This window comes from Poeciliopsis prolifica, unplaced genomic scaffold (assembly GCF_027474105.1).
Source record: "Poeciliopsis prolifica strain line A6 unplaced genomic scaffold, Auburn_PproV2 SCAFFOLD025, whole genome shotgun sequence".
Taxonomy (NCBI): domain Eukaryota; kingdom Metazoa; phylum Chordata; class Actinopteri; order Cyprinodontiformes; family Poeciliidae; genus Poeciliopsis; species Poeciliopsis prolifica.
Window position 1 is genome coordinate 2,690,357 of NW_026562400.1, and position 14,928 is coordinate 2,705,284.

The 14,928-nt window shown below is 35.2% G+C and overlaps 1 protein-coding gene across 1 annotated transcript; it reads left to right on the forward strand.

The window, feature by feature from the left end:
- Positions 1-365: 365 nt before the first annotated feature.
- On the forward strand, positions 366-12,790 carry si:ch211-215k15.4 (uncharacterized). The gene is given in 13 exon segments (XM_055047059.1): positions 366-392; positions 517-594; positions 876-1,161; positions 1,878-2,032; positions 2,564-2,840; positions 2,974-3,123; positions 8,367-8,417; positions 8,567-8,634; positions 8,750-9,047; positions 10,515-10,669; positions 11,271-11,478; positions 11,480-11,548; positions 11,676-12,790. Coding segments are annotated over 12 exon segments (1,932 nt in total). The 5' UTR covers positions 366-392; positions 517-530; the 3' UTR covers positions 11,827-12,790.
- Positions 12,791-14,928: the final 2,138 nt, after the last annotated feature.

Below are 14,928 nucleotides of genomic sequence, written 5' to 3' on the forward strand. Positions count from 1 at the left end.
AACTTTTTTTTTTTAAGCTAAAGAGTGACAGCAATTTCTCACTTCAGTTTGTGCAGATTTATGTCTCCTCTGAAATAAAAGATCATCTGGAATATTTTGCAAAATAGTTCAAGTTCTTTCAGACTAAATTCAAATGGACATAAGCTTTCAGGTAAAAATAATGCGTTCTCAATCAGATTTTGAACTTCCTGTTGGCAACAATAATTTAAACCTGCTAATCATATACCAGCTTGTATCAGAAAATAAAGCTCATCTCATTCAAAGGTAAAAAATAAAGTCATAAAGGGTGTATCATTGATCCAAACACCACGTCTCAAGATAAGATGCCTAGATAAATATCCCTTACAAATAGCGGCATGTTGTTCACTTCAACATTTATTTCACAAGACAAGGTTTGTGCATGTTGTTGGGTGATCTGTTATTTCTGCAGGTGCTGTGCATTGACATGATTTTATAACTTTCCTTGATTTTTGGTTCCTGATTTGCTGAGTAACATATTTTGTTGACTCTGTGCAGCGTAAGAAGCAACCATGAGAAACCTTTCAGCTCTACTTCTGCTGCTTCTCCAGGGAACGGTGCTGGCTCAAACATATAGTACGTTTCTCATCTCTGTGTGGAACAAAATTGTTCAAAATATTAAGAAAAACACTGAGAAGAATAACAGTTCTGAAAGATTGAAATTGATCGTAATTGTAGGACATTAAGGAATCATTATTGAAACATTTTTTTATTCAGTTATTACAGTTCTTTAAAAGTTGTGTGTTGGTCTGTGGCTGTTTCACTTCCCAAGGACCTGAATGACTTAACTGAAACATTTAAAAATTTTGCTGACACTATTTATTTATGTAATTTTTCTACTGTTTTTTCATTCACAGAAAATGTTGCATTGCATGGAAAAGCCACCCAGTCTGACCGGCTAGAAAATGCTCTTTCATCTGCCTACAATGCCATTGATGGAAACCGTCAGGCTACCTTTAGTGCAGGATCATGCACTCACACTGATCGAATGACCAACCCCTGGTGGAGAGTGGACCTGCTGGATTCTTACATTGTCACTTCTATTTCCGTCACCAACAGAGGAGATTGCTGTTCGGAACTATTGAACGGAGCAGAGATTCACATTGGCAATTCTTTACTCTACAACGGTCTTGCAAACCCAGTGTGAGTTATTATTGAAAGATTGTTGGGAGGACTCCTGACAGGAAGTACAGGAAGGTCATGATCTGTGGCTGTCGGTTGTAAAAAGCAGGTTTCCTGGGCTTAGTTTCTTGTTGGAGAATATAAATATATTTTTGTATAATTTCTTTACTTTAATCAAAACCCCTAAATTACAAGATGTTCTTGTAACATAATGCTGAACTTCTGATGTATTTCATGAAGTTTTGTCATGCATATGTCACACAGTTCACCATGAGACAGTATTTTTTTCTGTCTTTTATCACCTTTGCAGATAAGGAACTTAGTAGAGATCTTTCCAAATATTTATTGCAACCTGGTTTGTGAATTTAGAACATAAAAGCATCAGCTACTGGTTGAAATTTGGTTAAAATACATAGAAGTAAAAAAGGATAAGCAAAATTAAAATCAAAACTACGATGAACTCTGAACATGTTAGTACTTTCCCGGTTTTCGACCAAGTTAAAAGTTTATTAATTATGTGGTGAAGAAAATATCAATACTTATTTCTAATCTCTTTTCTTAAATGTTCAACCTTTATTTTCATGGATTGCTGATATTGTTGTGACCATAATGTTTAGAAATACATTTATCTAAAGTGAAAAAACTATTTTGAAAGTAATAAAATAAGCTATGTTGAAACATCAGTGATTACTATTATCAAACAAATCCTAATGGTTCTTTAAAATTCTCTGTTTCAGGGTTGCTGTCATTTCAAATATCCCAGCAGGAAGGACTTTAACTATTACATTTACCAGAGATGTTCAAGGCCGTTACGTGACTGTTGTGCTTCCAGGTGCTTCCAGAACGCTTATGCTCTGCGAGGTGGAGGTTTATGGATACCGTGCTCCAACTGGTGAGGCCAATACTGCTACTGGGTTTTACATATTCACTATGAAGTTCTCTAATTATATTACATACTTTATATTACTTTGTAAGGCTTGATTCCAGTGAAGTTCAAAATGCAGTGAGATGCTTTTGTCATGCAAAGAGTGAGTGTAAAGCAAGAAAATAGCTCATATACATTGAGATTGTAAATTAATTTCTCGTTGATAAGGAAAACAGACATAAAGCATCAAACGGTTTTTGTTAAATGCTGAATTAGAGCTGGAGATATAACACTGAGTCATTGCGAGATGAAGTTTATACATAACATTTTCTTCATAACCTGGTAAAATTAATTGAACTTATAACATAGGATAACAACACACAATATGTGGGGAATTACATGTAATATAAAAGTTTAGGACTGATAAAAAACAAACTTTGGAAGACAAGGCAAGGAACTGATTTAATTCTGAGTCCTAACATTCAAAAAACAGGTTAACATCAGGAAAACATTAAGAACTGACATTTATTTTATTTTATCTTTTTTCTTTGTCATTAGGGAATGTGGCAATTTATGGAAAAGCTTCACAGTCAACTGTTTATCCTGGAGCCATCGCCTACTACGCTATTGATGGGAACCGTGCAGCTCTGTGGAGCCAGGGTTCCTGCAGTGCTACAAATAATGACTTTAACCCCTGGTGGAGACTGGACCTGGGAAGCACCCATAAAGTGTTCAGTATTAACATAACCAATCGGGTAGAATATCCCACTCGAATTAACGGAGCTGAAATCCGTATTGGAGATTCACTTGATAACAACGGAAATAACAATCCCAGGTATTTTACAGTCCTCTTTTAAAATAAATAAAATATTACAAACAGTATATTTTCTACCAATTCACTTTTTGCCATTTTTTGTTCAAGTAAACACTGAAAACAAACAATGTTTGTTTGTTTTTTCCATTTGCAGGTGTGCTGTGATCTCAACCATCTCTCCAGGTTCTACTAAAACCTTTCAGTGCAACGGCATGGATGGTCGATACATCAATGTTTTCATACCTGGAAGACAAGAGTATCTCACTCTGTGTGAGGTGGAAGTGTACGCATCCAAACTGGATTGAATTAAAAACGCTAGATGTTACATTATAAGGATCTCATTTTACTGATAAGAGTCTCCACAATATAAATTATGAAGTTGTCACACTTAATTATAGTTAGTTAATACTTAGAAAATTGTGACCACAAGATGGCAGAAAATCCTCACAATGAATCAAGTGTCAGACATTTATTCACATCACGAAGGGTGAGCTTTCAAGTGTTTTATAACTGTGTATATTTACAATATTAAATTAATTTGTATTTCAGACTGAAACTTGTGTTTACTTTTAGCACTTAAAGCAGATACTTTACTTTTTGATATGCTGCCTGAAGTCTTACAAGATTGTTTGAATGTTTGTCCTGATAATCTGCCTTTTGAGATATGGTGTCATCATAAATGACATCTGCAATGAATTTAAAGAAGACCTGTCCTCTTATTTTCAAGTGAAATGATTTTTAACACATTAAAGTCAACAACATTTGACCAATGAGTTGGTTATTGCTTTTGATTTCTCCTTTTCCTCATATGTATTCACTGTCTATCACTTACTTGCTTTACAAAGACAGTTACATCAATCTCAGCTGCCATCTTTAATTCTCATCAGAAGTAAATAAAGTCTGGCTGCTTGTGGTATTTATCCTATCAGATTATCACCTGCTTTTGGTTTTAAATTGGGAAATAAGCTGGGTATTTATGTATACCCAGCTTCTGACCTTTTGGATGATTAAAAACCTTTAAGAATCTTTACAAAAATACTATGCTAAATAAATACTATTTTAAAGATTAATGCACACATTAGAACTTTAAAAACAACAAGAAAATATGTCAGTTAATAGTCATGTAGACAAAGAGTTGGCAAAAATTTTGTTGAAAACCATTTATTAATATCCAAACCTGCTGATGGTTTCATACCGTACGATAATGCAGTACTTCTTAAATTATTACAGATAACATATCTTTGCACTGGAGGTAATATAAATGTAAAAGTTTTCTAAGACACTGTGAAGGTGTTTTGAAACAAAACTGGAGCTGGACTAATTCCCACATAAAAATAGTGGAAGAATAAAAATACATGCATGTTTGTAGCAAAACATCCAACTAAAAATCTGATCTGGTATTTAAAAGAGCTACTTTAAGTGGCTTGGAAGCAAAAAGATTTTCAGTCTGAGGTTCCTTTAGGCAGGGAATCAGTCTGAGGTTCGAATTAGGACCGCTGTATTTCATATTTCTGTTTTTTGTAAATTTTCTTGTAGTCATCTGGACAGGTAATGTCTCGTTCTGCAGTACCCGGGGGCCAGACACATTCTGGATGGAGAAACGCAGAGTGATGGATCCTCTGGAAAGTCAGGGGCAGGTGGCTTAATGTAGTGAGGTCTGCTACGTGAGTGCTAAGGAGAGATGTGCCGAGGCGAACCTGTTGATTCATTCCATCTGTAAATTTAAGAAACTCTGGTCCTGAAGAGAGTCTTCTTAATGTGTGTGGTGGAACTATATAAAAATTACAGAGAAGGTCACATGGGTATATTCCTTTATGACAACATATGACAACATAACATGTCTCCATCACTCTGCACACAGCCCTGACCCATCTGCAGCATCCCAACACCTACGTCAGGATGCTATTTGTAGATTTCAGCTCAGCATTTAACACCGTCATCCCAGACAAGCTGGTGCTGAAGCTACTCAAGGTGGGGCTGCCTGCTTCATTGTGCCACTGGATCAGAGACTTCCTCACCAACAGGCCTCAGGTGGTGAGAATAGGTGGCTCAACATCGTCCCCACTGGTCCTCAACACAGGCACGCCGCAGGGCTGTGTTCTCAGCCCAGCTCTCTTCACCCTGTTTACACACGACTGCGTTGCCATCCACCCCACCAACACAGTCGTCAAGTTCGCGGACGACACAACAGTAGTGGGTCTCATTTCAGACAACAACGAGACCCACTACAGAGAGGAAATTCTGCAGCTCACTCAGTGGTGTTCAGCCAATAACTTGGTGCTGAACACAGGGAAGACCAAGGAGGTCATTGTGGACTACAGAAGGTCCAGGAGGACGGGTCACACTCCCCTTCTCATAGATGGAGAAGAGGTGGAGCGTGTGGACAACATCAAGTTCCTGGGCCTCCACATCACGTCTGACCTCTCCTGGAATACCAACACCTCCCACCTGGTGAAGAAAGCACAACAAAGGCTCTTCTTCCTCAGGAAACTGAGACGGGCTGGACTTTCCTCACGGCTGCTCGTGAACTTTTACAGGGCGACGATCAAGAGCGTCCTCTGCCTCAACGTGACTGTGTGGTATGGTAGCTGCACAGCACTGGAGAGGAAACAACTGACACGGGTGGTGAGAACAGCACAAGGCATTGTGGGATGCCCCCTCCCGGACCTGGACTCTATTTACATAGGCCAGGTCAAGAAGAGAGCTGGATCCATAGCCATGGATTCCAGCCACCCGGGCCACAGACTGTTTGTGCCGCTGCCATCAGGCAAGCGGTACAGGAATATACGGACTACAACAAACAGACTGAGAAACAGTTTCTTCCCCACAGCCGTCAGAGCCATTACTCCCTGCCGCCCCCTCCCACACATATCATAACCTCACATACACCCCCCACCCCCACACAGCCATATTGTTCTGCACTTGCACTGTCACATCATCTGCACTTTACCATAATTGGACCTGCTCCTTCTTCTTTGGTGTGGTTGAGTGCCTTTAGTTAATTTTAGTTGTATATATTATTATTGTGTGTTTGTTTATTTAATATTGTATTTTTTGACTTTTTGCACGGGAGTTGCAATAGAAATTTCGTTGAATCCTGTTCAATGACAATAAATGCTATTCTATTCTATTCTATTCTATTCTATTCTATTCTATTCTATTCTATTAGGGCCATTGTAGGAATAAGAAGTAAATTTCCACCCAAAAAGGCAGATATTTTTAGATTAACCTCAGAAATTTTCTAGAAAAAGAAAGATTTTTTTTTTAGTTTGAAAAGTGAAAAATTTCTAAAAGGAAATGAAACTAGAGGATATATAAAAAAGAATGTATAAATGTAAACTTGAGCCAAAATAAGAATCAAACTGCAACCTGAAACTGCAAAAAAAAAAAAAAAAAAAAAAAAACTTATATTATTCAATTCTGCAATTTGTTGCATAAAACAATGACAGTAGGGATGTCTGTAACTCAGTCATCTTGAAGTGTTTTAGAAAAGAAGGGGCTGCTATTTTATGCAGACCAATCACAGGCAAGGAGAGTCTGATAAAAATAAAATAAAACAGTGTAAAAGGATCGATGGGTAACTTTTGCAGTTGCTCGTTTTTTAACAGTGTTAACAGAAAAAATCAAGAAATATAAAACTTGTTTCATTTAAAAGATCTCTTTGTGCATCACACAACCACTTATACTTTCTCACAAAACCTGCTTATGTAGTCAAAATTCTATTGATCTACTATAGTTTAAAGCTTTACACACCGTTGCAGTACGAGAGAAGGGTTATTTTTTCTTTTTACAATCACTGTATCCAGTGGCCATATCAAACAAGGCTAATCAGTAAACACTGTAAAGTATTTGTCTACGCAAATCTCTCTAAGCATTTAAAGCACAAGTACAGACATATGCAAACTTTGTTCTAATTATCTGATGAACACAGATAAGGTTCTTGTATAAACGAGAAAGCGTCACAAGCGAGCATTGCTTCTCAAGTGCAGCTTCATTCATCAGAATCATGTTTTAAAATACTGTCTGTGTCACTTTAGCAAGAGAAGCTGAAGGTAAACAAGGGCATTACAAATAAGTGACAGGTCAACTGTGCAGAATATAATTACATAAAAATAACACACATTCCCAGTGTGTGATCCCAATGCAATATTATTCAAGAAGATACCTAAAGTCATAACATTTTCAAGCTTTTATCTTTTGTTTCTTTTTGAACTCTGTTTAATTGCAGACATGTGATGGTGAAATGATTCAGTTTTTAAAATATTCCTGAACTTTTAGTACTTTCCTATGTGTTTGCTGTTCACCAGCTCAGAACGTTTCCCTTATTTGTACAGGCAAGGCAATCTGAGGTAGCATAAATAAACACGGCTTGGAATTTTCAGTATTACTCAACAACTAAATCCACCTCATTTAAAGCAACCATTGATGCCTTTAAATATTGTACTTAAGTACAACATTCACAAACCCACTGTGAGTGATTATGTCATAACTACAGTATAAAACAAGGAAGCCTCAATGCTGCTCAGATTTTAATTGTGTCTTTTCTGCACCTCCCCTTAAACAGAGACATACTTGGTATCTAAAGAAACCTTAGGCTCTTGGCTACAAGTTGATCAAAATCTTTTGAGCATTTGAGTTTTGGACTAATTTGCAGATATTTAGTGGATGGTAGGTGATTGAGGACACTTCTGTGTTCTTGCTTTTCAGAGATTGTCTCAAAATAAAATAAAACTGGAATGCTTTGCTGGTTTAAAGATTAAAAACTGTTTTATTTTAAGACTAACAAATTACAATTGCCACATGAATGGTATTCAGACTGACTTCAAAATGGAATTGAAAGAAATAGAAACCATACTCACAAATAACTTAGTATCCTCATGTCAAGGTCTTACTTTATTAATTTCTCATCAACACTGGCATTTTTACAAACTCCTTTATCAGACGTGTCCCCTGAACATTTGATTAATGTTTTTGGATTCAAAATTTTAAACATTTTCGTCAAGCGTTTTGCAGCAAAGGGGTAAAACATTGCTACAGACAATACATTGTAGGAACTTACAAATTGAGTATTAGTCTTTCAGAGCAACATTTTTCCTTTATTTATCTTCAAATCTAATTTCTAACATCAAATATTTTAAATTCCAACAGAAGTCATGGCAGTGGTTCCTTTAGAAAAGTTTCTAAACCATTTTTTTCTCAAAATAACCTTATTACTTTTTTGTTCTGAGGATGATTAATATGTTTCAAAGATCCACTTTTAGATTAACATTGAATTTGAAAGTGTTCTGCACCTTGGTTAATATTTTAGGAATGACCTTTCTTATTTAAGAGGCATAAAACTGTGTTTTGTTATGTTGACCTAAAGTTTAACTAAACCATGATCTATTTAAACAAATATGGCAAAACAAATAACTAAATCCAGTACCAACTGGACTTTGTGAGCTGAAGCTTACTGAGAATTGTAGGAGTTACCTTCTCTTTGAGTTGTGATTGGACAACATTTGAGTTTTACCTCATTTAAATAGATGAGTGAAGGGCTTGGCAAAGGCTCAAAGGCAAATCTCTCACCTCCAACAGCAAACTCACCAAAGAATCAAGGTAATTTCTCAGTTTTCATGAATAATTCTTACCTGAATTTCTCACAAATAGGACACTATTTAATATAATATGGTATGAAATGTGATAAAATAGTTATAATAACTATCACTATAACCTAAAGGCCAGTTTTTCTGTCCTGTGTGTGTTAGAATCATGAGGTACAGTGTATTATTTCATTTGCTGCTCCTCCTGCCAATGTACTCAGGTTACACTTACCGTAAGTACCATGTGACAGTATTTGTGAAAATTTAGAAAACGACATAAATATCTGAAGTAAAATATCCAAGATTAGGATTAATTTATTCTTCATTGAATTTCTTTGTTTATTTCAGAAAATGTGGCTTTGCGTGGCAAAGCTACACAGTCTTCTCAGTACAAAGAGGAGCCATGGAATGCATTTGTTGGTGCCTCCAATGCTATTGATGGAAACCTAAATGCTGACCTTACAAAGGGATCTTGCACCCACACTGATGCTGAAAACAACCCCTGGTGGAGGGTGGACCTACTGGACGTGTATATAGTCACCCAGGTCATCATCACCAACAGAGGAGACTGCTGTGCCGAGCACCTCAATGGTGTGGAGGTTCGCATCGGAAACTCTTTACGCCAAGATGGCACTGCAAACCCACTGTGAGTGTTTATGTCATAACTACAGTATGAAGTTATGAAACAAGGAAGCCTCAATGCTGCTCAGATTTTAGTTGTCTTTTCTGCACCTCCCCTTAAATAAATACATACTTAGTATCCAAAGAAACCTCAGGCTCTTGACTACAAGCTGATAAAAATCTTTTGAGCATTTGAGTTTATGCTCAAGGGCTAAAAGACAGACATCAGTTTCCAGAAACCTTAATCAAAAAGACGATATAGGGAGCTCTGGAAGTGCAAAAAATGTATATATTTGTAGTTATACGTTTTTTTTTTTTGTTTTTTTTTTTGTAAAATGTGTCTAAAATTGTTTTAATTTTTCTTTTGTCACACAGTATTTCCAAAAACTACACTTCAATTAGAGGAAAATTTAGCAATTTATTGTTTCGGATGAAAAAATATAGATGAGAGTAATTTAGAGGAAAAAAAATAAAGCTGTTTTAGACATGCAAAATTATGTTTAGTGAGTAAAACAAAGGAAATTCACAGTTTTAAAGCAAAACTCCTTTAAATTTTGTAAATGTTCATGTTTTGGTGACACTTGATAATGGAACTAAATGCAAAGAGACGACGGAGTCTCTGCAATAAACAAAACTACAAAAAAAAAAGACAGGGAGTCGATAATCTACAATGTAAACGTCAACAAGGAAATAAAGGCAGTATGCAGGTAAGATGAGTAAGTAATGGAAAGAACCAGCAAAGAGTGAATGAAAGAGATGTGAAATGCAGGAACAATAGTCCTGGGCTGATGAGTTAATGGATGTGAGGGGAGAGAGCAGAAGACATTTTCAGGAGAGAGAAAAACGAATCGACGACGACGGGACTGAGGAAAAGCACACTGCACTGGGAAATTAATCTAAATTAATATCTACTGGGAAATTACTAAACAAAGAAACATAATAAAATTAGAATAAACAGAAGAAAATAGACAAAAGAAATAAACATAACTACAATCTCTAAGTAGGAACAAAATTTAAAAAAGTAAAAACAAGGCGAACCTAAGGAACACAAATAATAACAAAACCCAAAATAAACTCAAGCAACCTAAAATTTTAACAGCAATATGTTTTTCCGTTTATCTTAGTTGCTTTGATGTTTGCAAAGGTAATGTCCAGTGGTGGATCTGTGGTTTCCAAAAGGTTTTAGCCTTATTTATGATATTTCTAAATAGTCTGTATGTTGTAAAAAAAACTCTACCAATGGAAAGAAAATATCTAATTCATTTAACATTACTTCCTCATTTCCTGGAAGCAGCTGTGATGCTTTCACTTTTGATGAACTCTTAGAAATCTTTATATTGTTACCAATATTGTTGAAATGGTTAGTAATTGCTAAAAAAAAAAACTTATAGTAAATTAGATTTGGGTATGTTATTTTAAAGACTCTACAAAACCCTGTGGGAATTAGTCTTACAAAATCATGAATGTTTCTGACTCAACTCTTTTTTTCTAGGGTTGCTACCATTTCTACTGTTGCAGCTGGAAGCTCTCATGCAATAAATTTTACTGAGCGTGTTGAAGGACGTTATGTGACCATTATAGCACCTGGTGTGAATAGGGTTCTAAATCTCTGTGAAGTGGAGGTCTATGGATACCGCGCCCCAACTGGTGAGAATCTTTCAAAACATGTTTGATCATATTTTCATCAGTCAAGTCTAATCAATCAAGTCAGTGATTAGACCAAGTTACCCCTGGTTTACTTCAATGAAGATTGCTCACTGTACATCTTGTAACTTCTCAGGTATGAATTCCAATAAGTCGCTTTATATCTTCTGACTAACATTTAATACTGTAAATGAAGAAAGCATCTTTTTTTATTTTTATTTGTGATGTTATTATGACTTTTCGAAACCAAAGTGAGAACTATTGAAGATATTTGTCTTAGCCAGTATTCAACTCAATCATCAGATAAAACCTGCACAAAAGAAAAACTTTTTTTTCAATGTCAATAATGTTCATAAATGTAAAATATATTTAAAAATATAACTTATCTGCTGAATGTTTATAATTTTAAAACAAAAAATCGGAAAAAGCACATGGTGGGTGTACCGTCACAGAAAGTAGACAGATATGTAATTTCTATCACAAATTGAATGTCAATGCCTATTCATGTGTGAAAACAATAAGTTTTGCACTAATCAAATACAAAATGGACTATGTGAACAATTACAAAAGAACATTCGTTAATGTTAAACAATTTGTTTTTCAGAAGAAAATGTGGCAGTTTATGGAAAAGCTTCACAGTCAACTGTTTTTCCTGGAGCCATCGCCTACTATGCTATTGATGGGAACCGTGAAGGCCGCTTTGACCTGGGTTCCTGCAGTGCTACAAATAATGACTTTAGCCCCTGGTGGAGACTGGACCTGGGAAGAACCCATAAAGTGTTCAATGTTAACATAACCAATCGGGTAGAATTTCCCACGAATTAATGGAGCTGAAATTCGTATTGGAGATTCACTTGATAACAATGGAAATAACAATCCCAGGTAGTTTATAGTAATTTTATCAAAATACTCAATACAAATAAAACATGTTTATCTCATAATTATTTTTTTGCTAAATTAATGTATATTTAATTTTATCCTGAAATCTTGAATATTTTTCCTATGACAGGTGTGCTGTGATCTCAACCATCGCTCCAGGTTTTACTGAAACCTTTCAGTGCAACGGCATGGATGGTCGATACATCAACGTTGTCATACCTGGAAGACAAGAGTATCTCACTCTGTGTGAGGTGGAAGTGTACGCATCGAGGCTGGATTAAAGTTACTAAGTTTTCATGGCATCACAGTGGTTTAAAGTTAAAGCTGCATGATTCATTTTGACCACTAGAGGGTGTAAAAAGCCTTTTGAAAATCTGATTGCATTGAAAACCAAAATAAAAATTGTTTTTCACTATTGGGAAAGCAGTTCTGAGCTGGGGTACGCATCTGATGAACCAATCACGTGTTGTCCAAAAATAGTAGTAGCTACTGAAAATTCACTTGTGAAATAAATATTGGCCGATCACTGATCTCCCAAAATTGAGGAAATCTTCGCAAAACAGGCTCTGGTAACACACAGAAATTTGGATACGTAACTTTAATCTGATTCTTGGATTGTATGTAGTAACGCATTAGATTATGCATTACAAAGGATCAGATTAGAATTACGTGTTGAGGACATGTTGACATTTCTCCTCAAGCTATTTACTGATCATATCAGGTTTCCGATATGTGTCCCCTCTAATAATAAACTTGTTCATATGCCCTTGTATTCAGTGCAAAGTAGCCTATAATTTCTTTGATGGGGGGCAGTAAGGAGCTGGATAATGGATGGGGGCGCTGGCCCAAAAAAGGTTGAGAAACACTGCGTTAGATGAACATAGAAAATGACAACGAATCTCTCAGATGAGGTTCACAAAAGTCTGAATTTAGCTTGTCATGCACATAAAAGACAGATAGATAGCTAGGTATACAAAGATTTTGTTATAAACCATTTAGCATGAATGGACATTGTTAATCTAACTGAACATATTTAAAATTAGTTTTGTCTTTAGAAGGAAGTGTTTTCTGAAACTTCAACAAAGAGCTCAATTATCTTTCTTATATATACATATGTAGTTTATATTTCTAAATATATACTAAATATATTCTTTAAAAGGGTTTAAAAAGGTGTTGTCTTGTCCTGATTCACTTTTGACTGAATGTACTTCCACTTTGTATTTACATAAAAAATTATAAAAAGTTGATTGTCTGATTTAATTTAAAACATTTTCAGAATGCACATTACTTTTGAAAAACTATTGTTTTTGATTATAATGACATTTTAACAGCTTAGAAAGTTTAGAAATTCCTTGTTTCAACTGAACACTCACTGTTTGTTAAATGGGCTTTTATGCAAGAGGAAGAGGTTTGAGTAACAGACAGAGATAAAGTCGAGTCTACCCAAGTGTTTATTCACCTGTATTAAACAGGTATTCAAACAGCTAAAAAAAAACAATTCAGCAAGACATAAGGATGTTATCAGGCAGCCTTCTTATAATTTACTAGCCCTCAGATTTTCAGGCTGTATGAATTTCACATTGTACATAATACAATGTTGTGTTTTTGTGTGGAATGTTTCCAGTTTATGGTCCGTGAGTTTTAGTTAAATGGGTAAAGTTGTTCCCAGCCTGAAAAAGTTTGATGAACAGTGCTCCAAATTGATCTCCTTTAGCTCTTTGATTTTTTTGTTTTAATGTCACTAATTTTTTGCATAGAAATTGTGATAAAATGTAATGTCCATTTTTGGGACACAGAACTTTTCTCCTTCTTGACAATGTGATGATCAAACATTCCCATGGTGTTTATACTTAGTATTAACCGTTTTAACAAATTAATTTGGTACATTTACGCATCTGGACATTAGACCTGAACATCATCATAAACCATTTTAAATGGTGTAATTTTAACATGATTTCACACAAGAAGCTGTATGTTTGAGATTTTGCCTTAAAATATATCCACATGTTTGGATATGTCAAAGTGATTAAAGGCATAGTAATCTTAATGAATGCCAATGTTTGACTTTTAAGACACCTGGGTACTTTCCAACCAAGTGTTTATTCACAAATATTGAACAAGTATTCAAACAGCTAAAAAAAACAGTTCATCATGACATGAAGATGGTATCATGCAGCCTTTTAAATGTACTACACCCTAACGTTAACAGACGGGATTAAAAACATATGGCCGAGCAAACACCTTCAAAATGACTAAAATATCCAAGCACATCATTTGAAGAATATAATAACCTGCATTATGTCTCTATGTATGCAAAGTGTTACTAAATCTGTCCTGTTCTATATAAAATTGACTTTATTTACATTTGCTAATTGGCAGATTAAAACAAATTCTAAGAATGAAGAATTCTTCTTAGAATTCCCTTCAAAGTCAAACATTGACATTAATTAAGATTATTGCCGTTAAATAATTTAGCATATCCAACCATGTGGATATATTTTAAGAAAATATGTCAAACATACAGCTTTCTTGTGTGAAATTGTAGAAAACTCAAACCATCCAAGATATGATGTTGAGAATTGTGGACCAATGAAAATCTTGATGATGCTTGGATCGTGTTCTCAGGTGCCTAAAAGGTACCAAGTTCATTTATTCAAACAATTATACTAAGTATAAACATCATGGGAATGTCCACGGATCACATTGTTCAAGAAGGAGACAGGTTCTGTGTCTCCGAGATGAACATGTCTCAGTGTAATCTTAATGGATGCCAATGTTTGACTTTTAAGACACCTGAGTACAGTCCAACCAAGCGTTTATTCACAAATATTGAACAAGTATTCAAACAGCTAAAAAAAAACAGTTCACCAGGACATGAAGATGGTATCATGTAGCCTTTTAAATGTACTACACCCTAAAGTTAACAGACGAGATTAAAAACATATGGCTGAGCAAACATCTTCAAAATGACTAAAATATCCAAGCACATCATTTGAAGAATATAATAACCTGCATTATGTCTCTATGTATGCAAAGTGTTACTAAATCTGTCCTTTCTATATAAAATTGACTTTATTTACATTTGCTAATTGGCAGATTAAAACGAATTCCAAGAATGAAGAATTCTTCTTAGAATTCCCTTCAAAGTCAAACATTGACATTCATTAAGATTATTGTGCCGTTAATAGCATATCCAACCATGTGGATATATTTTAAGGCAATATGTCAAACATACAGCTTTCTTGTGTGAAATTGTAGAAAACTCAACCATCCAAGATATGATGTTGAGAATTGTGGACCAATGAAAATCTTGATGATGCTTGGATCGAGTTCTATATCTAAAATGTACCAAGTTCATTTATTCAAACAATTATACTAAGTAT